This window comes from Neofelis nebulosa, chromosome 3 (genome assembly GCF_028018385.1).
Source record: "Neofelis nebulosa isolate mNeoNeb1 chromosome 3, mNeoNeb1.pri, whole genome shotgun sequence".
NCBI lineage: Eukaryota > Metazoa > Chordata > Mammalia > Carnivora > Felidae > Neofelis > Neofelis nebulosa.
In genome coordinates, this window is record NC_080784.1 from 175,960,739 (window position 1) to 175,985,466 (window position 24,728).

At 45.3% G+C, this 24,728-nt stretch overlaps 2 protein-coding genes across 7 annotated transcripts in view; both read right to left on the minus strand.

Annotated features, from left to right (window-relative positions):
- The window catches only part of C3H4orf19 (chromosome 3 C4orf19 homolog), an 87,242-nt gene extending 74,230 nt beyond the window's left edge, over positions 1 to 13,012 (minus strand). For 4 of the 5 annotated variants that reach the window (XM_058722878.1, XM_058722881.1, XM_058722877.1 and 1 more), the window contains exon 1: positions 12,887 to 13,011. The gene's annotated coding sequence lies outside the window, so the exon portion shown is untranslated. Of the gene's footprint in view, positions 1 to 12,886 lie in introns of all 5 variants that reach the window. The other variant, XM_058722880.1, reaches the window with a different exon arrangement.
- Positions 13,013 to 17,964: 4,952 nt separating this feature from the next.
- The window catches only part of NWD2 (NACHT and WD repeat domain containing 2), a 185,185-nt gene continuing 178,421 nt past the window's right edge, over positions 17,965 to 24,728 (minus strand). For both annotated transcript variants that reach the window (XM_058722883.1, XM_058722884.1), the window contains one exon: positions 17,965 to 24,186. In XM_058722883.1, the coding sequence (XP_058578866.1) occupies positions 20,254 to 24,186 (3,933 nt within the window). In that variant the 3' untranslated portion in view covers positions 17,965 to 20,253. The remainder of the gene's footprint in view (positions 24,187 to 24,728) is intronic.

Here is a 24,728-nt window from a genome sequence, read left to right on the forward strand (position 1 = left end):
GATTTGGGGTCATGTGATTTTGGCCAAGCCATTAACCTGTCCGGGCCTCAGTGGCCTCGGAGGTGAAATGGAGATATTGAATCAAATGACTGATAAGGCCCTTTTTGGATCTACTGCTCTGGAATGAATATGGCCTGTGTGTTCAGAAGAGGGGGTAATCATTCTGGGATAGAAGGATCAGGAGTTTTCAGAATAGAAGTAGAGTAGTTTGCTCTTTTTCTACAAAGTCTGATTTCCCTGCTGCAGAAACCCCAGAGTACAGAAATTGTCAAAATACAGATTGCAGATGTCCCTAGTAATCTTTGCCTCACAGATAAATACTGTTAACTGTTTGGAATTTTTTTCTTCCAGATGTTTTAATTACAAGTGCTGCTTATAATCATTACTATTGCTAGGTTAAGTGCTAATTATCATCATTACCATCTGTATTCATATGGAGCACCGAGTGTATGTTTCCTCACCACATTTTTATGAATTTAAAACTGTATCCTGGACATCTTTCCACCATGTCATCTTGCACATCTCATTATTTTTATCAGTGTTGGGTGTCGCATCAGGTCCATAAGCTGTACTTCATTTGACCAATGTCTATTGACAACCTATGAAATTTTTTTCTTTTTGATTATGAACAACACTGCGACAAAGTGCCCTCAAATCCAATCTTTGACATTTCCTGCCTCACTTCCCATTTCCACCCATCACCGGGTCCTAGTGTTGTCACCTAGTATCTCAGGAAGCTGTGCCCTTCTCACTGTCTAATTACCCCCATTTCATTCAAGGGTAGGTTCGGCAACATCTCATGTGACAATAGCTCCTTCACTGGTCTTCTCTCTCCCCAACTCTGCAGCCAGGGAAGCAAATCTGATCACTTCCAAGTTCAAAATCTTTATTATTTAAAAAATTTTTTTTACTTATTTATTTTGAGAGACAGAGAGAGAGAGAGAGAGAGAGAGAGAGAGAGAGAGAGAGAGAGAGGAAGGGGCAGAGAGAATCCCAAGCGGGCTCCACGCTGCCAATGCAGAGCTGGATGCAGGGCTCAAGCCCACAAACAGTGAGATCATGACCTGAGCTGATGTTGGACACTTAACCGACTGAGCCACCCAGGCATCCCCCCCCCAAGTTCAAAACCTCCAATAGCTTCTCACGATTCTTAAGGCCACTGACTTAGCAGTGCTCGTGCTGTCTATAATTTGCCTTAAGATACATTGGCATAGGCTCTGGGATACAGGAGTATGTTTTTAATCTGCACTCTAGGATGTACGCTAAATTAGCTGCCCCAGTCAGGAATATGCACCTCAGAGATCTTTAGTAAGAATGTTAGCGCAAGGCTGCAATCCAGAGGTGGTTGCCTGCAGGTAAGTTTGATTCTTTATCTTCAGTCAACAGAAAGGACTTTATTAATTAGCATATGGATGTTGGAAGCTATTTCCCATTAGGGAATCACTTTCATGAGATGTACAGACTGGTTATAAATAGCGTAGAGCCATTCACTCTCGCACCAGCACGGTAGATGGTAGCCATCGAGTTCCCTGCACCCTCCCAGTGGATCCCAGTACTTGTTTCTGAAAAACGCCTGACCAGTGACCAGCACAAAGGAGTCTTGCTGCTAAAGTTAAACTCTTCAGTTAGCTCAACCCTGCCTCTAGAAGAGTGTCACGTTTGCTTCTACTGAACTCCCCACGAGAGATAGTTGGAGAAACTAAAGGAAGGGAAGGAGAGACTTCACTAAGCCTGCACCACGGGCTGCATGACTGTCTTGATTCCTGCTCACTGATCAGTGTTGGAAGGTGGGGCTGAATTGAGCCTGAGATTTGCTTTGGGACCACGTGTGAGGCCGTGAAGAAGACCTTTACCCTCACTCAACTCTAGATACTGGAGGTTTCAACATCCACCAAAAAAACCCCTAAATAAACAGGAAGGATCACGTCGGTGGAGGCCAGATTATGCATAGCACGTGGCCTAGGCACAATCTACCTCATGCCTGCCTCTCCTGGTACTCCCCTGGCTCAGGACATTTTTGGGAACACTGCTCCGTCCGGACGTGTGACCACGCTGTTCCCTCTCCCATCCCTGCGGCTCCTGTGCCTCCAGAAATCTCACCTCCTGGTCTCATCTGGACATCCCTTCCTCAGGGAAGCCCTTTCTGCCTTTCAGTCCAGGTCGCAGCCTCCATGCCACCCCCGGTGGTGCAGGGGACCTTTCTCCCCGCAGTCCACACAGGAACGTAGAGTGATATGTCTGTATGGTTATCACATTGACACCTATGAGACTGTGTCCAGGTCTGTTCTGTTCACCATTGTATCCCCACCGGCTGGCATGGCCTCCACAGACAATTGCTCAACAGAAGGGCATTTAGGTTTTAGTCCACACAGCATTAGTGGTGGGGGGGAGGGGCGGGGAAGCTTTTTATGCCATTAGGTTTACCAACTAGAGTGGGCCCTCCACAGTGAAAAAGCTGACAATGAAGTTCTTAAAACAATCCGATCAAACTCACAAAGTAAAGGATGAAGAATATATAAAATACCAATGGTGAGGCAAAATGGCTTTCTCTTTTAAATACTTATATAAATGCCAAGTTGGTTATTATGAAAATCCTTCATGGAAATGAGGACTGTGAAAAAGTCATCTTCTTCATGTCTCATTTCTCCCTATTTTATAGATTTCTTTAGTCTCAGCACTTACAGAATGATCATTTCAGCATGTAACTAAATTCTGCTTTCTCAAAGAAGTCTAATTTTTTTAGTTAAAAAAAAAAAATTTAAGTTTATTTAGAGAGGGAGAAAGTGTATGTGAGCAGGCGAAGGGCAGAGATGGAGAGAGAGAGAATCCCAAGCAGGGTCTGCACTGTCAGTGCAGAGCCCCACATAGGCCTCGAACTCACAAACCATGAGATCCTGACCTGAGCTGAAACCAAGAGTCGGACGCTTAATTGAATGAGCCACCCAGGCGCCCTTCCACTTTTTTTTTTTTAATCCAAGTTAGTTAACATATAGTGTAATAATGGTTTCAGGAGGAGAATTTAGTGATTCATCACTTATATCCAACACCCCACCCAGGGCTCATCCCAACAACTGAGCTCCTTGACACCCATCACCCATTCAGCCCAATCCCCCCACCCACCTCCAACCCCCCCCCCCCGCCCCACCCAGCAACCCTCAGTTTGTTCTCTACAGTTAAGAGTCTCTTATGGTTTGCCTCCCTATTTTTATCTTATTTTTCTTTCCTTTCCCCTGTGTACTAAGTTCTGCTTTCTTAAAGAACTCCACTTTTGTCTCCTCAAATGAAGTCCATGTTATCCTCCCTACTTCCCACTAATACAAATATGGGATTGTAACTACATTCCCTGCCCCCCAAGGTTCTTTCTATGCTTGAGGTACAGAGAGCATTTAAAACAGACCCTGGACAGACATTTTAGTAGATGATTGTATAATAAGGAAAATTATATATCTGGTCAGAAATCCAGTGGAAACGCCATGTGTTTAAGCCTGATGCCTGCTGTTACTTCATGTGGCTCTCATGGAAGGTAAAGGTGGAGTGAGCTTTGGGGAGAAGTGGGTCGCCTGGTCACCTCCCCTAGCCCCATCCTTTCCTTCCATTCCACACCCCATGCTGCTGCTCTGGTCCAAACTTCTCATTCTGCATTTGAGAAAACTGAAGGCCACAAGCTGAGACTCAGATTTATCAAACATTCACTACGTGCAGTGCAGACACATGCTGGGGGAAATGCTCAGTTTCCCGGTGTTACGGAGAAGGAAGCTGAAATCCAGGGAGATGAAGTGAAATTCCTGAGGTCCCACATCAGATGGCCGAGTGGGCATTTGAGGCTGATGACAGTCCAGCCCTCATTCTAGTCTCTCCTGGGAGAGTGGGTCAAATGACTCAGTGATGGAAGAAAATACAACCCCGCTCCCAGTTTCTTAAAGGGCTCGCGTAAACTAAGTAGATGGTAAGCACTTGTAAACAGAAGTAAAGACTTTTAATGGGACCAAATCATGCACATGATGCTGTCATCTGTGTCTGAGAGGATGATTCTGAGGATTTCTGACTTACAGGCATGCTTGTACGTGTGCCTTAATGGGTCACACCTGCCATTAGGGGCCCTGCAAAGTGCTAGGGTGGCAAATTCCTGAGTTTTTGTTTGTTTGCTTGTTTGGCTTTCTGTTTGTCTAATTAACTCTTACAGGGCAACTGTCTGTCAAGGGTGCAATTTCAGTAATTTAACTTTCTCTAAAGATACTTTAGCTTTTTTTTTTTTTTTTTTGATTACAAAGAAGGCACACTCCTCTTGCTCCATTAAATCTCTGAATTTAGGCAGGGTATTAAAAAAAAACAACCCCCTACGCTTCTCCACACCAGCGGGCTGTGACTTCTCTACATCTGCCTTTGTTTTCGGGCTCACCTCCCCAGAACCACTGCTTAGCCCAGTACTAGAGCACCAGGAAACACTTAGCTTTGAAAAGAGAAAGCGTCAATGGAGACTGAACTAACTGAAGGGCAGGAGGGATCAGGCCTCAGGCAGTGAGCTTCTGAAGCTGGACCTCTGCCTTGGTTACAGTGTGTCACTGAAGCTTTTACTATGTCCACTTCTAGAACATTTGGCTTCCTTCACCAAAACCAAGTCCCAGTGAGGATATAAAACGTGTCCTGTCAAGTTCAAAAGAGAATGCATTTAAATTGGACTTTGTAAACTAAATCTTGACTGTCTAGCCAATAAACTCTGTTTTATGATTCTTTTTAGAAACGACTGCAGCCGTAAATGCATCTTGTCACACGGTAGATGGCCAGCAAACCACAATTCAAACCCAGGTCAACTTGACTTTAAAACGGGAGCTCTCTCAATTTCCCCACAATGCCTAGCAGAGGCTGGGAAACACAACAGGCAAAGGAATTGCTTTGAAGTCTTTTAGTCAAAGAGTACAGGGCTTGGGGGTGGAGACAAGGGTTCCCACCCTCATTTTGCCAGGGACTTGCCGAGTATTTTTGAACAAGTTGCTTTCTCTCCCCAGCCTCGGTTTTCTTATCCATAAAGCCAGGTGTGTGGATCAGTGAGGCCCCTTTCCAGGTCATGATTCTGTAAACTACAGGTATTTTCAGAGCCTTAGTTTAGTTGCTTAAGAAATGGGCTTAAAAATTTATTTGGAAAAAATAAAAATCTTTTATCATTCAAAGAATCCCAAGGAAAAGGTTATAAAATCATGTCATTTGAAGTATAAAGTGTGGTTTGTTGCCACTGGAACCAACATAGGGATTCAATGCGATAAGAAAACCAGGTAAGGGAGGAAATATTTTTATGAGGCGTTTTTAAGTTTCCATGAAATAATTACTTCAAAATCACCAATTTAAACTTTCAAGCATCTTTCTGAGTGTGGCACGGTGTATATGAAAAAAAAAAAAAAGCGCATCAAAAAACTCCAAGCAAAAATCGATTGATTTAATAATTTCCTTCAAAGCCCAATTAATTACAAAACCTGCAGAGTGCTTCACTGGTAGGTCAGAAGACTGAGCTTTGGAGTTAGGAGACCTGAGTTTAAGTTTTGGCTGACATTACAACCTCTCACTCTCCTGAACTATGAAAGGGACATAATAATCCTGTCTCTACAGATGTCCTAGGGAAGATCTAATAAACTGAAGAACTACTTTATATGAAGAACTGTTTCATTAGGACTAACTCCCCTTTCAAAAAAATTCTTTCACGAGATACAGGAAATTGACAAGGGCATTCAGATTTGGAACTCTGTTTGAACTGCTTCTTAGCAAAAGTTGAAACACTGCTACAATTCAAAGGAATGGGAGGGGCGCCTCAGTAGCTCAGTCCATTGAGCGTCTGACTCTTGATTTCGGCTACGGTCATGATCCCAGGGTCGTGGGATTGAGCCTGGAGTCTGCTTAAGATTCGCTTGCTCTCTCCCTCTGCCCCTCTCCCCTGCTCTCGCTCTCTCTCTCTAAAAGAAAAAGAAAATTAAATATACAATAAAATTCTCTAAGGCAGACACAGCCTGAAAGCAAGCAAACAGAAAATCCAAACTATCGTTCATTACCGCCAAAAAGTATCTTCTTTTTCAGCAGTAAAGAATGCAAAGGGTACATCCCAGCCTAAAGGTTGGGAAACAGTTCAGAACTTGGCCGTCCAGAACCATCTTCACTTCCTTTTTTTTTCTTTCCTCAGAATCCAAGTTGGCATCAAGTCTTGAGGGATGTGCTTTGCTTCTCAGACTACTGTACTTACGAATCATCTGGGGATCTTGTTAAAATGCTGATTCTGATTCAACAGATCTTTAAGTAGAATCTAGCCTGCCTTTCTAACCATCTCCCAGGTGACCGCTCTGCTGCTGGTCCATGGACACCACCTTGAGTAGCAAAGCTATTGGCTTACTGGGAAAAAAAAATGGTGGATGGTTGTTTTTGGAGACATGCAGACACGGGTTCGAATGCCACCTTTATCAGGTCTTAGCGGTGTGATCTTGGGTGAATAACTTTATCTGTATAGTGGGATTAGTATCTATTCTATAAGTGATTGGAGGATCCTTTGAGATATTAATAAACAGACACAGTTCTTTTCAAATTAGTCTTTCCCTTGGCTCTCCTAAGCTCATTATCTTGTCCCCCATCACTCTTCTCTGATGATCCAGTTGGCTTATTTCTCTTTACTCTGAATCTTATTGTTTAAGTAGCTTGTGTGCACATGCACACACACCATACATTCTTTGAGGGCATGATCATATCTGATTTTATTTTAGTACAGAAATCAATAAAAAGCATTCTTAAAGTTAAATTTTGTTCATACAAAATTCTGAGTTGTACAGTAATACTATTGTTTCCTGGTGCATCATGTAGGGGCAGGGAGGCAAAGCTGTATTTTTTTTTTGGTGGTTACAAAAACGTGCTTTGGGTCAGATCTGAGTGCCAGCTGCACTTCCTGCCTAATTCAGACTGACATGCCTGGGGTCCGGTGTCTTCACCTGTAAAATAGGATTTCTGCCTTAAACTCAAGGGTTGTTGGGAGAATTAACTTGGTTAAGTTATGCAAAATCCTTACCTAATGTGATTGATTACAAAAATGACCCCATTTCCCCACCCCTCCCAGAATCCTTCCCGTTTTCTAAGGCGACCCTGAAGCTCCTCCCATTGAAAGGCAGAGTCTACTTCTCCACCCTTTGAATCTGGGTTGGCCTCTTCAGTGGCTTTTAAAGGGGACTGGAGGAGGCGGCTCCTGGGTGGCTCAGTCAGGAGCTTCTGACTTTGGCTCAGGTCAACATTCTCAGGGTTCGGTTTGTGGGTTCAAGTCCCATGTCAGGCTCTGTGCTGACATGTGCAGAGCCTGCTCCGGAATCTCTCTCACTGACTCTCCCTCCCTCCCCGACTGTCTCTTAAATAAATAAACTTAAAAAAAAATAAAGGGGACTGGAGAAGTAACTAGGCCTCCTTTTACAATTATACTGAGCTAACACGTGATCAAGCCCGACGACTCATTAGAGCTGTGCAGCCCAGCTACTCCCCGGTTGCTTTAGCTAATGGTCAGCCAATATTCAAGGGCAGGGTTGCCTTGGTGACCACACAGTAGCCATAAGGGAGCCTGGACAAGACCAGTGGATTCACCAGGTCTAAACTCCTGGTCCACAAAGTCATAAACTAAACAGTAGTCATTTTAAGCCATTACATTTTGGGGTGGCTTGTTCTGCAGCAATGGATAATTAATAGTCTACAGAAGTAATTTCTCCATATGTAATGGTTGGGGAAGAAGGTACTTAACAGAAGATGAATTTCCCATAGCACCAAAATTTGTACTTTTTGGCCAATAGTAGTAGTAGGAAGGTGACCAGGCTGGGAATTGGGATGCTCAGATTCTAGTCCCAGCAGCTTTTCCACTGGACAGCTATATGACCCGAGGCACATCATTTAACCTCTCTGAGCCTCAGTTTCCTCAACTGTAAATTAAGGTGCTTAGAACCAATAATTTTTAAGGTTCTTTTCTGGTTCTAAAAAGGTCTGAGGGTGCATTTTTCCAGAATGCCATACTCATTTCCTTGCTACGAGATAGTTCTGAACTCAATTTTTCTTGTCTTGTAGACTCAGAATGTAATCACAGACAACCTTGATGGTATCGGCTTTGCTGTTTACAGCAGTTGGTTGTGACATTTCACACTTATCATAATAGCCTTGTGCTGAATCTGTGAGGTGGGCCTCCTTGCCGTGGACCAGGAAGCCACATGGCCAAGCTCGTTAGGAGTCTAAAGAGAAATAATGCCATGTACGTTCTGGTGACAATCTAAGTATGTGGCTCTTAACAATTCTTCATGGGTGCAGGAAGACTTCTTTAATTCATTTTTCGGTTGCACTAGTCTGGAGGACTGATGCTGTTGGCTATGTGACCACCGAAGAAGGGGGATAATGCTTCAAAGCCATGAAGTACAGATCCAATCTTTATCACACATAAATGACCCAAGGTATGTACTCAATTATCAAATGGAAGGAAGATTTAACACCCAAATCAGAAGAAATGTCAAAACTCTTGGGTGTAGAGGCTGACTATGGGCCTAAGAAACATGTGAATCACAAATACACCCAAATACATGTTGTATGACAAAGCTATGCATGTGGCAGATGCCAAGGAGACCTCCTCCCAAGTACGGGGCCCCACCTGTGTACTGCTCGCACATGCTCGGACACCGTACTTCTGCAAATGCAACAGAGCCTCCTCTGCAGACACAGCGGCCAAAAAAAAAAAAAAAAAAAAGGTGTTCTACTGTCCACTTCTACAACTGCCATGCAATCAAGTTAGGGTATTTGCTTGTTTGTTTACTTATTTTTGAGAGAGAGTGATCGTGTGTGGGCTCTGTGCTGAGAACCGAGGGTCTGATGCAGGACTCGAACTCACAACTGTGAAATCATGACCTGAACAGAAGTCAGACACTTAACCCATTGAGCCAACCCAGCTGCCTCTCAAGTCAGGGTATTTTTATTCCCAGAAGGAGTTAAGCTAAATCAGAGTGCATACACTACAAGGGCAATAGTCTATTCTAACTTAGCCTTCAGATCTACATATACAAGTGTACATGAAGAAGCACTGGGTTGTGGAAAGTGTGAAATCTATTTGGCTCATTCTTTATCAAAACCTTTCTCCGTGATGGAAACAAATGATGTGCAGCTGGAGAGTAGCAGTAGTCAGTAGGGAAAACACCGCAATGAAACACGGCTCACTGCTACCTGCCTGGAAAAAATGCAGTTTGAAATGACATGGAAATGAACTTTAGAGACGAGTCATCCAGTATTTTCTCTGACTTAATAGCCTAAATACCTTTGTCCTGCTACATATCTTTAGAATCAATTCACCTCGCACTCTTCTCGTGTGGATTTTTATAGCAGCTACCTTGCTGGTATCTTTCCCATTTCATTCTTCTTCTTATAGCCAGAGAGAACTTTCTAAAACACAGATCTGCTTAAAATCCTTCAGTGGCTTCTCTGAAGGCTGTAAGATCCCCTAAGGCTAGGACTGTGTCCCGGGCACTTTGCTCAGTGTAGTGCCTGATATCTCTAGGTTTACAAGCATCCTGTCTCCAAGGTCGAGGAAAGGTTTCATTTAATTTTAGAGAGCCACTTGTACACAGAATAGAATTTGCTGCTCACGGTAAAATTTGAGACATACCCCTTTTCTTTTTTATTTAAAAAGTCTTAATGTTTATTAATTGTTGAGAGAGAGAGAGAGAGAGAGAGAGAGAGAGAGACAGAGCACGAGTGGGGAAGGGGCCAAGAGCGAGGGAGACACAGAATCCAAAGCAGGCTCTAGGCTCTGAGCTGTCAGCACAGAGACTGACTTGGGGCTTGAACTCACAAGCTGCAAGATCATGACCTGAGCTGAAGTTGGACCCTCAACTGACTGAGCCGTCCAGGTGCTCCTTCCTTTTGTCTTTTAATATTCACTGTAGCTCAGGATCATCCTTTCTAAGATGCTTGATGACACTGATTGCATATTTTGAGTTTTTTTGTTTTGTTTTTGAGAGAGAGAGAAAGAGGGAGTACAAGCCTGGGAAGGGGAAGGAGTGGGGGGAGAGAGAGAGAGAGAGAGAGAAGGAACCAACCCCAAGCTGGCTCCACACCAAGTGGGGAGCCTAATGGGGGGCTAGATCCCAGGATTCTGGGATCACGACCTGACTAGAACTCAAATCAAGAGTCAGACACTCAACTGAATAAGCCACCAGGTGTCCCTTCAGTTCTATTAAGTATCTACTTCAGGACACACATTCATCTGATGGCTATGTTGTGTTTGAGGATAGGGTCATTTTGATGATATATAGTCCTTCTGAAGATTCCAATTTCTGTGGGATCAGAATATTCTCAGGTGAAAAAGGTGAGCAGATAACAGATTTCACTGTCACGTTATTCTCTTAAAACACCACTCAGGTGGTAAACACGCTAAGAAAGGCTACACCTCGGTGACCCATCTGACCTGCAGACAGGTGAAGGCTGAGATCTACCCTCCCCTAGGAGAGGCTACTGAGTCTTCTGACTTGTCTAGATAGAAAGTCTACCTGCAAACCAGATAATGACAAAAAAGGGGGGCGGGGCAGGCAGCAGCTAGGTACTATTTAATGAAGATCCCAAAAGAGCCCAAGGTTCAGGATTTTTGGAAACATTGTTAAACTAGGGGAATTTGCAAGTCCTGGTGAAGAAACCCAGGTACTGGGAGGTTGGTATTCAATCACTGTCTTTGCAAACGGGAGTCCATTCCAAGAAGCACAGCGAGTGGGCTTTTGCACCAAAGGCAGGGCAGTTCCAGGAGCAAGGACAGCAGTACCTGCTCCGCCCTTGGGCCGGACTCAATTCTGGCCAGAACTCAGCTAGGTTGTGTTTCCAGGCTCAGAGAGATGGTAGGAGGGAAGTCAGGGGGATCATTCCAGCTTCAGGCTATGGAACATATTTAGTTGACATGCAAGTTTTTGTTTTTGTTATTTTTAAGTGTTTATTTATTTTGAAAGGACGGGGGAGGAGAGAGAGAGGAAGAGAGAGAGAATTCCAAGCAGGCTCCACACTCAGCACAGAGCTGGATGCAGAGCTCAATCTCACAACCGTGAGAGCATGACCTAAGCTGAAATCAAGAGTCGGACGCTTAACCCACTGAGCCACCCAGGCACCCGTTCTAAATCCAGATATGCAAAAGCTCTTAGAACACAGCTAAGATTGGTCATATTTATGTTTAGATGTCATTGGATATCAAAATCTTCAGAACCGTTAAGGACCAGCCGTGGGGCCAGATGCCACAAGACATGCACTCATCACATACTTGCTGAACAGAAAGAACAGTACCAGGATGGACACAGAGTGAGCAGAGAAGAGACACAAACCCAACCCTGCCTTCCTGTATTCATGTCTGCTCCATTCCTGTTCTGTGATCAAGGCAGCTTCTTGTAACTGATTCTTTACACGTTAGGAAAATACAAATAACCCCGGAATTATACTGACCCTTTAGAGCTTCAAAACACTGTTTCAATGACCTGCCTTGTGACTGCTGGGGTATTCTAGAGACACTGCTGTTTAGCCTCAGAACCTTTAACATGTCTCCTAAAAGTAGTATTAACTGGAGGATTAGATGTGGGAATAAGTGGAATTGTGTGTGTGTGTGTGTGTGTGTGTGTGTGTGTGAGAGAGAGAGAGAGAGAGAGAGAGAGAATAAATAGAATTTATTGTTTAAAAGCAGCGATCACTTTCCATTTCCATTTCTACTTTCCATTTCTAGTTCAACTCTCAAAGGTTTCTCATCTTTTCTACAGCAATTACCATAACAGCTTGGGTACAACCACTCAGGACTTTCCTAAGCCAGGGTGAGAAGCAACGTAATTCTCTCACATTGACAGGCAGATAATTAAAACACCTTCTTTAATGATCTGAACCACCTCATGGAACACTGACTTCTTCCAAATCTACTGGGCAAAAGTCTATACCACAGTGGAAAATAAAATGTACTAAGTTACTGAGGAGAAAATAAAATGTACTAAGGAGAGTTTTTGTTTTGTTTTTAAGGTTAATTACAGTCCTGGAGGGACTGTAAAAAAAAAAAAAAAAGTCCCACTGATTTTGAAATTTGTCTTCTATCACTGAAAAAACTTATTCAGTGGTGGTTTGTGAAAATCTCACCTCATCAGGGCTGCCAAGGTCAAGTGAGACCCAAGCCATCGCCCTGGGAGATGCCTGCCTAATTATTAAATATTCAGCAAACAGTTTGTGACCATTTAACAGTTTGCACCTGGCACGCTCTTACAGCGTGCGGCTTCCTAGAGCTGCACCCTCCCCGCTCCACCCCTTCTCACCGCCGCCCAGGGCGCCAGCACCCCAACCGGAGCAAATCCTGGGACCCAAGGACGTTTCAAAGAAACAGCGGCGGCCAACACTCCATTTCCGTTTTATTCGAAAACGCTCCGATGCTTAAAAATGGGGGAAGGGGACACTTAGAAATAAGGGGAAAATCGCTTGCAGTTTTTCCAACTCAAGTTCTCAGGCGCCGTAGAAAGTTCATTAGTTAGGGATTTAAAAACAAAAGTGTTTCATACACCAACGAGATGCCAAGCTTTCCAAACTGTCCTGGTCTTTAGTTTGGGGACTTTTTCAAGTCCCGCCGGCTCCCGCCCCCTCCCCTTCTCCCTCCTCCTCCCCGACCCCCGGGGCTGGATTTCGCCTCCCTCCCCGTGCCTTTGTTGAATTCTGTGACTTTTCCGAAGTAATCAAACTGAGAATTGCCTCACCCCATTTTTTTTTTTTTCCACCCTGGCAGAAGGAAGTAAAGAAATAAAAACGACCTGCGAGAGAAGTCGGGGAAATAATGCCCCCAAGCCGAGGTCGGCAGGAGGCAAGCCCGCGGCGGGGCCCGACACGCGGGGCGGGGGACCGTCCCTACCTGGGGCCGGGCGGCGGCGGCGGGGTCGGGGTCGGGGCGCCCATGGCTTCGCCGGCCTCGGGCGGCGGCGCCGGGAAACGCCAGAGGCTCAGCGCCGCCCGGAGCCCGCCGCGCTCGCAGCGGCCGCCCCGGCGCCGTCATTGGGCCGGCGCGTCACGTGGCGCGGCCGGCGGGCGAGCCTCCCCGGCACGCGTAACCCTTTACCTGCGCGCCCCGGACCGCGCGGAGCCCCGGCGGCTCGACCCCCGGACCCCCGGAGCCGGGCTGGCCCTCCCTCCCCGCGCGCGGAAGCAGCAAACCCGGGCGCTCGCGACGACCCGGGCGCGTGCCCACCGCCTGCCGGTGCCGGGAAACGTCTCGGTGCCTACTTTTCTGTCGTGCTGGACAGAGAAGGGAGCCCCCTGTGAATCCGTACGTGCACGTAAGCGCACCCCCTGGCAAACAGACCTGTACCCCTCACCCCCGTGTTTTTGTGTGTTTGTTTCCTTCTCAGTTCTGGTTCATCCGCTGAGACCCGCTGTGTGCACTATCGCCCGCCTGCCTGCACCATCAGAGATGATGGGCTGACACACAGCGCGGACGCTGCCACGACGTAACTCCCAGGGAAGCTGCACACACTCGCCTGCACCCTGGACACCAAAGTGGGAGTTCGGCGAGGCCACGCTTTCCCCCTTCTCTCTCTTTTCCCGGGCTCTTGGCACCGCGGCTGCAGTCCTGCGTGCACACCTGCTGAGCTCCACGCGGTACTTTGTTGCAGTGCGTGCACCTAAGGTGGGTGGAGAGCTGGGGGCTCTTCCTTAAAATACTAACTACTTAGGTTTTGGAGATTTCTTTTCACCTGTGCTCCCAAGTGGAGTTGGGTTTGACAGGAAAATGCGTTAAGCAACTGCGCCACCTAGCTCACCCTCTTCTCTCCTCTTCCAACCATCTAGGGAGAGCCAGGATACAATAGGATGCTGGAGAAGCAGCGGGACGGAATACTATTTAAAGACGGACATGCTGTCCTTAGTTGTTAATGTGTCCAGTGCAGTGATTCCTGCCCCATTTACACGTATGTCAGGATTTGTGGGAGAAAGCTCATTTTTAAAAATCTTGCCAGTTGCCTAGTACCTACATGCTTTAAAATGATAGATGTAGAGAGAAGTTCTATGCTCTTTTGCATTATTTTCTGATAAAACGCGTTGTCATAAGAGGCCCCTCATGCCCAACGTCTAGTGGACGCTTTACTGTCCACAGAATATTGGTACATGTCTCAGTTAATTTGTTCTGACCAAAAAGCCATTGGTATTTATCTTCGGTTTCAGAGTGTGATTGGTTCCCAGACTAGCAGAATCAGCTTCATCTGGAGGAATCTAGTAAAAATGCAAATTTTGGGGCTCCACCCCAGACATACTGATTCTGAAATAGGTGGGGATAGGGAGGGTGAAGAAGTAACTTTTTTTTTTTAAACAAATCTTCTTTTAACAAATGATGGACGTTCTAGTTTGAGAACCACTGCACTAAGGGACTCAGGTACCTTCATCTATCAGGCTGGGATTCTATACAGTCAGAAGTGGTGGTGTTATTGATTGTCTTAATTCAGTGTTACATAATTTGTCCTATTGATACACTGAGACAAAGCCCTCCCATGTGTCTATACACGAGTCGTCTGTACTCCATGCAGATCATGTAGAATGCCTCATGGAGGAGCCTGAGGGGATCCGTGTGAAAAACACAGGCGAAAAACCTCTGGTTTCTTGATGTCTGTGGAAATGAAATACCATGATTCAGTTAGTATTTTAGGTGTGTTCATGTTTCCACTGGCATAGAAATCCTTCCCAACCGATGAGTCGCGTAAGATAGAAAAACCAGGGGTGCCTGGCTGGCTCGGTCGGCTAAGTGTCCGACTGTGGCTCAGGTCATGATCTCATGGTTCATAGGTTGCGTCAGGCTCTGTACTGACAGCTCAGAGCTCAGCACAGAGCCTGGAGCCTGCTTTGGATTCTGTCTCTGTCTCTCTCTGCCCCTCCCCTGTTCACGCTCTGTCTCTCTCCCTCTCTCTCAAAAATAAAAAAACATTCAAAAAATTTTAAAGAAAAAGAAGGAAAAACTGATTTGAGTGGATTTGTCAATATAGTTCTAAATTTGTCATCATTGTTCTAAAAAAAAGCCAGAATTTAAAAAAGTTTATGGTATTGGCTTACGTTATAACCCAGAACAGCACCATATTTATGCATTTTAGACTTTTGGGATCAAGAGGTCACGGTTGGATTCTTTCCCTTTAGCTCTGGTGTCTCCACTGGGTGGAGAGCACTTTTCCAGTTGCCTGCATGGATGTCTTTACTTTTGAACTCTCTAGGTCCACCTTTATTTTAGTATTTCCTTCATTTTCGTCTCCTAACCTATTCATTTTACATCTGTAATTCTACTGTCCTCCCAGTTTCAGTTGGAGCTGGAATTATGTGTGTTCTCCGTTGTCCATCACATAGCTCTGTCAGTTAAGCCCTGAAATCATGCCTCGTCTTAGCGTCCTCACTGCTGCTGTCCTAAGATCGAGATCTTCTACTTTCTGCCAGATTATTGCAGTAGTTTCTTTACTGGTCCCCAGCTTCTGGTCTCTTCCATCTCTGATACACCTGACATTGTACTGCCTGAGTCATTCTAAAATACCATTTCATCCAGGCCTATCCCTGTCTCAGAACCTTTTCCACAATTCCCTATGAGCTACAGAATAAAGTTCAATTTCGTGGATGTATGTTTTTATTTAAATAAGCTCTGTGCCCAACATGGGGCTTGAACTCCCAACCGCAAGATTAAGAGTTGCATGCCCTACCCAATGAGCCAGCCAGGCACCTCCAGAGTAAAGTTTAAAAAGCCAACGTAGCATCTGAAGTCACCCACAGTATATGTTGACTCTTCCTGTCTTCCTTTTTTTGCTCACACAGATTCCCTCCCCTGAAATGTCTTTTTGACATTCTGACAGCTAAGTCCTGTTTATCCTTCAAGCCTCCGCTGTCACCTCCTCTCAGCCATCCTTTTTCAAGTTCCCAGTTCAAGTTCATTGCTCCTCTGCAGTGTGTTCTCAACACCTGCCATTCACTTTATCACAGTCTGTCTTACATCTAATTTAGTTGTGTCTCCTTTAGATTGTAGGATTCTGGAGGGCAGGGGTTGTGCAGGACTCATTTTCAAATCATCCTGGGGCATAAGCATAATGTCTTGGACAAAGCGAACACACAATATTTGTTGTGTCCTTGACCCCGGGAAAGAAGATGCTTCAGTTTGTTGAACAGCAAACTGCATGTATATGAAATGCTTTTATGAAAACGATAGCCAACTCCTGTACATTTTCTCAAAACTGAAAGAACAGGTGTAATCTTCAACCTAAAGGATTTAGATCAGAATCCAAGAAGGAATTCCCACCATGGGTAGTGGAATTGGGAGAGTTTTTGAAGGGGGCAATTTTTTTTTTAATGTTTACTTATTTATTTTGAGAGAGAGAGACCACAAGCAGGGGAGAGGCAGAGAGAGAGGGAGAGAGAGAATCCCAAGTGGGCTCCACGCTCCGCACAGAGGCTGACGTGGGGCTCGATCTCACAAACCACAAGACCACCACCTGAGCAGAAATCAAGAGTGGGATGCTTAACTGACTGAGCCACCCAGGTGCCCCTCAAGGCGGCTAAATTCTAAACAGAAATGTCTAAGCTACATGAAGATGAAACCCAATAGGTAATTTCTTTTTTTTTTTTTTTTTTTTTTTAATTTTTTTTTTCAACGTTTTTTATTTATTTTTGGGACAGAGAGAGACAGAGCATGAACGGGGGAGGGGCAGAGAGAGAGGGAGACACAGAATCGGAAACAGGCTCCAGGCTCCGAGCCATCGGCCCAGAGCCTGACGCGGGGCTTGAACTCACGGACCGCGAGATCGTGACCTGGCTGAAGTCGGACGCTTAACCGACTGCGCCACCCAGGCGCCCCCCAATAGGTAATTTCTTAATTTTTTCCCTAATGCCTTGATTTTAAGTTTCTCTAAGAATGATTGTTTCATGAAACTAGACACAGAGTTTCATCTGATTATTCCCTACTTATCATCACTTAAGCTCATCATTGCTAACTTGTTTAAAAAAATTTTTGTGTGTGTCTGTGTGTGTGCGAGAGGGGATTCTCAGTTCCCAGAGGCAAGAAACGGAAAAAGGTACATTTGGGAAGGCTCCCCCTTGGTCCCGCCCTCTCACCTGGAAGCAGTTTATGAGTGGGACAACTCCTTAGTTAACCTTCTTCCCACCTCTGCCCCAGGCCCCAGGAGGAAGCACACTGTCCTTGCACTTGCCCATAGAATCTTTTTGTTTTTCTGTTAAGACTGTGAAATCTTAGAAGGCACAGGCTACTTTACTAACCTTTGCAAAATGCCATGACCGAATAACTATTTGCTGAATGAGTACATCAACAATTGTGGTATACCTGAAAGTCCTGGGAGTTTTCAGAAACTTCCAGTGACCTTCAGAGCCTAGCCTGGTCTCTAATCTGCAAGTCAGAAAATATGTTATAGGTCATAATCCGTAAGTGCCTACTGGATACTCAATGCTATACTTTGTGTGCTTTGGAAAAGTAAACATTGATGTTATATTGACATCCTATTCAGCTATTCCCCCTGGATCTCTGTTTCTAGGTTTTTACATCTGTGAATTTAGAATAGTAACTCTACCTACATCATAAGGCCATTGTGGAGATGGCTTAGGACATACCGAGCTCCAAAAATAGCATCTGGTATACAGTAACCATGAAAAATTACTACTGGGTGCACCTGGATGGCTCAGTCGGTTAAGCGTCTGACTTTGGCTCAGGTCATGATCTCGCGGGTCTTGAGTTCGAGCCCCAAGTCGGGCTCAGAGTCGAGCCCCAAGTCTGTGCTGACAGCTCAGAGCCTGGAGCCTGCTTCAGATTCTGTGTCTCTCTCTCTCTCTCTGCCCCTCCCCCACCTGCGCTCTCTCTCTTGCTCTCTCACTCTCAAAAATAAATAAACATAAAAAAAAGTTTAAAAAAATTATTGACAATCTCTACCCTTGCCAAAGTTGGGGAAGAAAAACTCCACACAAATCTAAGTAGTTTATCTTTTTATTCATACAAACAATACATACACAAGACTGTACATTGTTTGAAGACCGCAATAATTTTCTAGTGTAACAACTCTGTAATAAAATTTAACTAAATGTAACATTTATGAAAATATAAATCTCTGATTGGGTAATTCTTCCCAACAATACAAAGTTTACATAAAAACATTCAATATGAGCTATCAGTTGCAAACAAGGTAGGAAAAATCATTCAAGTCACTTGTTAAACTCTATTGGCTGTTACATAGAATATTCACACACTACATTTAATCCATCTAGGCATTTAATTCTTAGAAATGTGTGGCATGGCGGTCCAACTGATCATGACAGGAATAGGAATGTGTTGCCTCAGAAGGCAATTGACTCATATAATCAACTTCAGGTGATTTCTACGTGGACTGGGCCTTCTCTGGGCTACCCCCTTTCTGGCTGGTAGCTAGACCAGGAGGAATATACTGGAAAAAAGTCTTTCACCACGGAGTAGGGTGTTTATATCTGAATCCCATCTCTGTATGCTTATGTGTCAAACTGCTTTCCAAAGTGAAATGCAATGAGCTTGGATTCCCTGTGGATCAGATCACTGCTTCTCCCACTAGCAAAAACAGTCAAGACGTCCCTACCTTTTTTTCTCACACTGGTCCTCACCATTCCTTATATAACGACTAGAGCAGAAGCTATCACTACCTTTGTTTTGCCGTTTACAAAAACGGTATAGCAGAGAGGCTAAAGATCTGTCTAGGCATACGCGGCGAGTTCCTGGTAGAGCTGGGCTGACAGCGCATCGTTTCCTTGGCCATTATCCTGCTGACACGCGTCACTGCTGTCACTTCCGAGCCAAACCAGACCCCCGCTACTGACAGACACCCTTCGCACAGTCATCCGAGGACATGCCACGTGGAGGATATGGAAGGAAGAAAATCACTTTCCCTCTTTGGAGACGTGATTATTTTCTTTTAAATAAGTGAAGTCGTGTTTAAAAAGTGTTTGATACCATTTCACAGCTTCTGCTTTGAATGGGTGCGATTATAAAAGAGCCCCAAAGAGCCCTTGAGCAGAAAAAGGCTGACAGAGGGAGAAGCATACATAGAGTGTGGGGAAGTAAGAAAGTGATTACAAACAGGGACAATCAGGAACTTCTGGACATCCTTAAGATTTATGGAATATTTTAGCACAAAGACAGGCATATTCAGTTGTCCCCGAGTATTTGGTCATCTATCTGCGTTTTACACAGGAAAGAGGAGGAGTAAGAATAAGGCAAATGTCATCAGTGTTTCATAAGACGGCGTGTTGAGAAAGCTTTCTTTCTGGTAGGATTTACTTCAGGGATTTAGGAACTAGTGTATGCTTCCATAGAACTAACCGAGCAGCACAGGCTTGTGTTAGTACAAGGATGGAAATGAACAGATGTCTTGACCCAATCTGTGATGCCCTCTCTGTAATTCTTTACACCTGGCACAAATAGTCATTCCAAAAAGACACGAGAAGATGGCGTGTCCGTATTCAATGTGTTCTCCTGCAGCCCAGGAAGTCGTTTAAAAATCGTTATGTTCCGTGACAGGGAATCCCTTGCGTGCAACTGTCCCAGCTGTGTCTTAACGAAGACCGACTCTGCGTGTTCGGTAGCCCTAGGATAGTGGTTAACTTAGCGCTCGTGCTCAGTACAATATGTGGCCCCACGTTTCACGGCCTTTCCCTTGGGACACTGGGAGTACACTGGGGGCGTTTTGTTACGTTATTTTGCACCTCTGACCTCCCATCCGTAGACTGGGTTTACACAGTTGTCAGGCTGGTAAAATGTAAGGAGAGATTAAGGCTCTGTTTACTTACGGCCACACAATCGTTACGTTCACAGCTCCCAGTGATTTCTGTAGAACTAACCCCAGTCCGAGCAGTCTGTTTATAGTTCTAGCCTCTGTCATCTGAACCCGTGGTGTGGGTTCTGCGGCTGCTTCCCACACAGCTGATTTAAAAAATATTCCCCTGACTTTCAGTTGATGTAGCCGATTAAACACCATTTTGAGACATTCTCGGTCAAGACTTCATTCCCGGATTAATTTTGACACTCCCCCCCCCCCCAAAAAAAAAAAAAAGAAGAGCAAACTCCAAACCAGTTCCACATTTCTGTGCCTTTGTCAAGCACGTTAACACTGGAACTTCAGTATCTGTCCTGTCTTTCAAGAAATGAGTAGTTTATCATTTGGGATACAGAAGATACTTTTTCCCCCCCTTTTGTATGTGTATCGTTCATGTCTGCTGAGCAGGAAAAGCGTTCTGTCAGTTGTCGGGGGCATAGCTGTGGCCCCTGGATTCCAGGGCGGAGCACCCGCGGTCACAGCAGGGATTGTGTTTCTTGGAGGGTGTCGCCTCACTGGGCTCAGTGGAGTCGCTCACCGTGATGGGACTGTCTCTGGCAAAGACCTCAGTAGACTCTCTCCATAAGCAATCCACAGACACTTTGAAACAGTAACTGCTACACTTCGGCCGGGAGGCCTGTGTCGCGTTGTTGAAAATCTGCCTGCTATTTGACGTGGCGATCTTGATTTTCAGTGCAGCATCCACACGGTCGACCACCGTGTATATCCCTATACTGCCATCATCAAAACCCACTATGATGTTCAGGTGCCTCTGTGAGAGGGCAAGAAAAGTTGGCGTTTTGTAAAGGGAACAAGCACCGATAATTTTGCCGTCAGCCAGTCTCATTACAATCAAACTGGATGTCACGCCGTTCTCGTCCTCTTCCTCCCCGTTTCGGAAACAAATGTATACCAGGTAGCGACCATCTCGAGACAGCCTTTGCCGCCAGATGACCCCAGAGGCGTGAACCACCCGTAACTTACCGCTGTGCAAATCCAGTACGTTGATATTATCGTCTCCCCTGGATATAATGCCTAGCTTTCCGTTGGGAGAAATTTCGAAATCCTCCAGATTTTTCAAGAAGTTGTTGGGAAGCTGCACACGGCGACAGATCACCTCATCGGTCAGACTCCAGATATTCACGGTCTCGGCCGATGTGATAAACACAATGATGTCAGGACAGTCAGGGATCAATTTAAAACTTACAATGGTCGTGCCGTCTTCACAACAAAATTTCTTGGTGATGCTTCCGGTCCAGAGACTGACCGCCAGCACTTTGCTTTTGGTCATTCCCACCACGAAGGTATTCGCTGAGGTGATAAAGGCATTCTGCAAAGTGGTCAAAATGTTGCAGACCCTGTGGCCTGTGGCCAGTCTCCAAACCCTGGAGGCATTTTCCTCACACAGAGAGACCACAAACTGGTCATTGTGTGTAATTAGCAGCTGAGATATTCTCTGCCCGTTAATTCGGAAGAGGTTTTCGCCACTGCTGGTGTGCCAGACATACTGGCTGCTTTTGTCATCTGAGGTCACCATTACATCTCCAGAGGATGTCAACACGCAGTGTTCGACTATTCCTTCATGCTTAAACACTGCTTCAAGGAACCCACTGCTGAAATTCCACTTATGGACACAATCAGAGCCATCGAGGGAATAAATGATTTCCCCTCTAGCAGGTAACACCAGGCTTTGGATGGGCTTCCCAGTCTTATCTATGTTGGACATAGCCGTAATTATATCTATATCCCAGATGGAAAGAACACCACTGGTTGATAAAGATAGCAGCATGTTGTGGTGACTAGATTTCACCAACTTGACGATGGTCCCTGAGATTTCCTGTAAGCTTGCCATACATTGTCCCGTGTCCCGCCTCCAAAAAAACACAGCTGAGGTATTTTCCATGGTCGCGATGATGCAGTCTCCATTCTTGGACAGCACGGCAGATATAAAGCGTTCATTGTGCTTAGCTCTGAACTTTTCAGCCACCTTCCACATGCCAGTATCTAAGAGCTCGATGCTGAGGGCTTTACAGATCAGAATTGCGTTTTGGTCCTCTGAAAGTTCAATGCTGACCACCTCGCTGTCTTCTCTTCTGCAGTCAAAGTCGTCAGTCAGCTGGGGACTGGAAATGTCCTCAGTATTCCAAACAGAAAGGCTTCCCTCACTATCTACCATTACCATTTCTTGAGCCGTGTCCAAGATAAGAAGAAACTTCACAAACCCACCCGAAAATTCAGATGTCACTGTACATAACTTTTCTCCACTCCCTAAATGAAATATGGTAGTGGTGTTCAGGTACTGTCCACAGAAAGCATACATGCCATCCAGAGAGCACTGGACACAGGTCACTTCGTACCAGCAGTGGAACTGGTAAAGGGGCCATCCGTAGAGCAGATCGATGACAGTGACATCTTTGCTGGCTTCAAGCCACGCAAGGGCGTGGTTGACCGACAGGGTAAATCCATTGATGTAGGTGGAGCCGCTTCCATGCTTGGTCCCTTTGATTTCCACTTCAGACAGAAGACAAGAATTCACATTGTCATAAACCAACAAGGTGTTATTTGTCGTAGCCACCACAAGATACTTCTCGTCACTGGTGAGTTTCATGCCCAGGATGACAGACTGGGCTGTGGTGATTTGCCTGAGCAGCTGACGAGTTTCCACATCCCACGTGCTGATGGAACCATTTTCTAAAGCTGCAAGGACAGTACTCGGGTTACAGGTGGGCAGAATCTCGGTGACATGCAGGTGACTAGATGACAAAGGAAGACGCTCTGGGCTATATGTCACGTCCATGGATGAATGTAACGGCACAATGGAGCAATATTTGGGCCCGTCTTTGTCACATTCTAAAAGGAGGTGTCTAAGTTTGGGCAGGGAACTCACGACAGGCAGCAGTCTTTGCTGAAGCTCTGCTGAAAGGGAGCCCGGAAATGCAGTGACCTTGTTTTTGATGCCACGGAGAGTGCTCGCCAGGAACTTCAGCTCCTTCTCTTGAGAGTAGGTGTAAGCCAGCTCGATGTCTGAAAGCACTTTGTCGAACTGGCCGATTTTGATCATGGTGTAAAGCCAGCTGAAGTTCATGATGATTCCGTAAAGCAGATCTTCGGTTTTTCCACACCTTGTCAGGTGGTGCAAGAGCTCAGACATTTTCCGATGATTGACGAAAAAGATGTCCGGCTCCAGGGGATTACACTGGAAAACCCAGGGCTGGTCGGGAGCCTGTCTGTCAAAGGAGGCCTGTTCCATGAAGTGCTTTTCTTCCTCCAGCAGGCTTCTGCTCTCCAAGTCAAGGCAGCCATTCAAGTAGGGGTCTTCGAGGCAGAAAGCTTTCCTCCTGCCCCCTGACCAGACTCCCAGGAAGTAGTCTGCCAGGATGGTGTGCATTTCACGCAGGTCACTGTCGTCCTGCAGATACAACTTCTGGGCTATGAGGTGCAGGTGTCTGTTGGCCCAGACCAGGAGTGTGACGTTCTTCACGTGTCTTTCTATCAAGTATCCGCTGAGACCTTCCTTGAGCCTCGCGATGTACAGATAAGGTACTCTCAGGGGATTGCTGGGCCTAGCGTTCTCATTGAGCTCATTCATGACACTGTTGTCTAGGGCCAACACATCCTCCAGTTCCATTTCACTCAAACCCATTTTGGCCATGGTGATGTAACCAAGAGCCCTAGAGACCAGTTTCTGACCACACTTCTTTTCCAAGGACCAGAATAGCTGCTCAATACTTTCATGAACGGTGACACAGAGGGAGGATTCATCGACGTCTTTATGAGATCTCCAATGCCTCACCTCCCTGAAGGTCAGGTTCACAAACATGGGCAGCGTGCACTTGGAGAATGCGTTGTTCACATAAATCTGCTGGCCTGATGTGACCTTCCTTTTGACCCGCAGCAGCTGGTGTTTGAGGACCTGGCTGCACATCTTCCTGTCCCGGGGAATCAGCTCGATATAGTTGGCTTCTTCGTGGATAAGGCACCTCAGTTTCTGTAAGATTCCATGTCTATTGGGCAGTGTGGACAGGACTATTCGAACAAAGCGGGGAAGATGAGCTGGGAGCCACCAAAGCTTCCTGGCCTCATCACCCTCTGAGAGCTGCTCTAGGGCATCGAATATTATTACTAGAGGTCTCTGCAATGAAGACTCATTCAAAAGGTTTATAAATAAGTCACGAAGGTCATGGATTTTCTTAGGATAGCTTTGAACCAGACACCGGTAGTTAACTGCCAATTGTTCACAAACGCTTAGAAGGAGAGTCTTAAGGTCAGTACTCATGTCTGTGGTTCCTAGAAATCTCACGACGACTACTGGGTCAGATTCTGGTCCTGTGTCTTCATGTAGCCAGCCATAAGCCTAAAACGTAAAGGTAGTGTTTAGAATGGTAATATATATTCACATATATGTACACGTAAAACACGTACAACAGCATTTCCTCTCTCCAGAGGTCAGACTGCTGGTAACCCTGACCATGCAGAGAGTGGCTTAGAACCAGGAAAACTTCTGAGAAGATCAAAGAGCTGTCACAAAGCTCATGCACTAAAATCTATAGGTGAGACCCTCAGGATCACTGTACTGAAGGTAATAAAATAGTGATAAAAGTATTATTCAATCATAAGGCAGCACTTAGCTTGTATTCTAAAAGTTACAAAGTATTTCACAAACAAAATCTGCATATCCAGTACGGTCAGTTTTTCATCACTGAATCCTATTTCCTGGAATGGTTGTTGGCACACAGTAGGTGCTTAGTATTTGTTCAATGAATAGATTAAGTAGTGATTTACACATTATATTGCATCAGATATTTTCATTAATTGAGATCACGTATGGCTGATCAAATTCCTAGTTAATTAGAATGCAGTAAAAATAATACTAAGATACTGAATATAATCTTATAT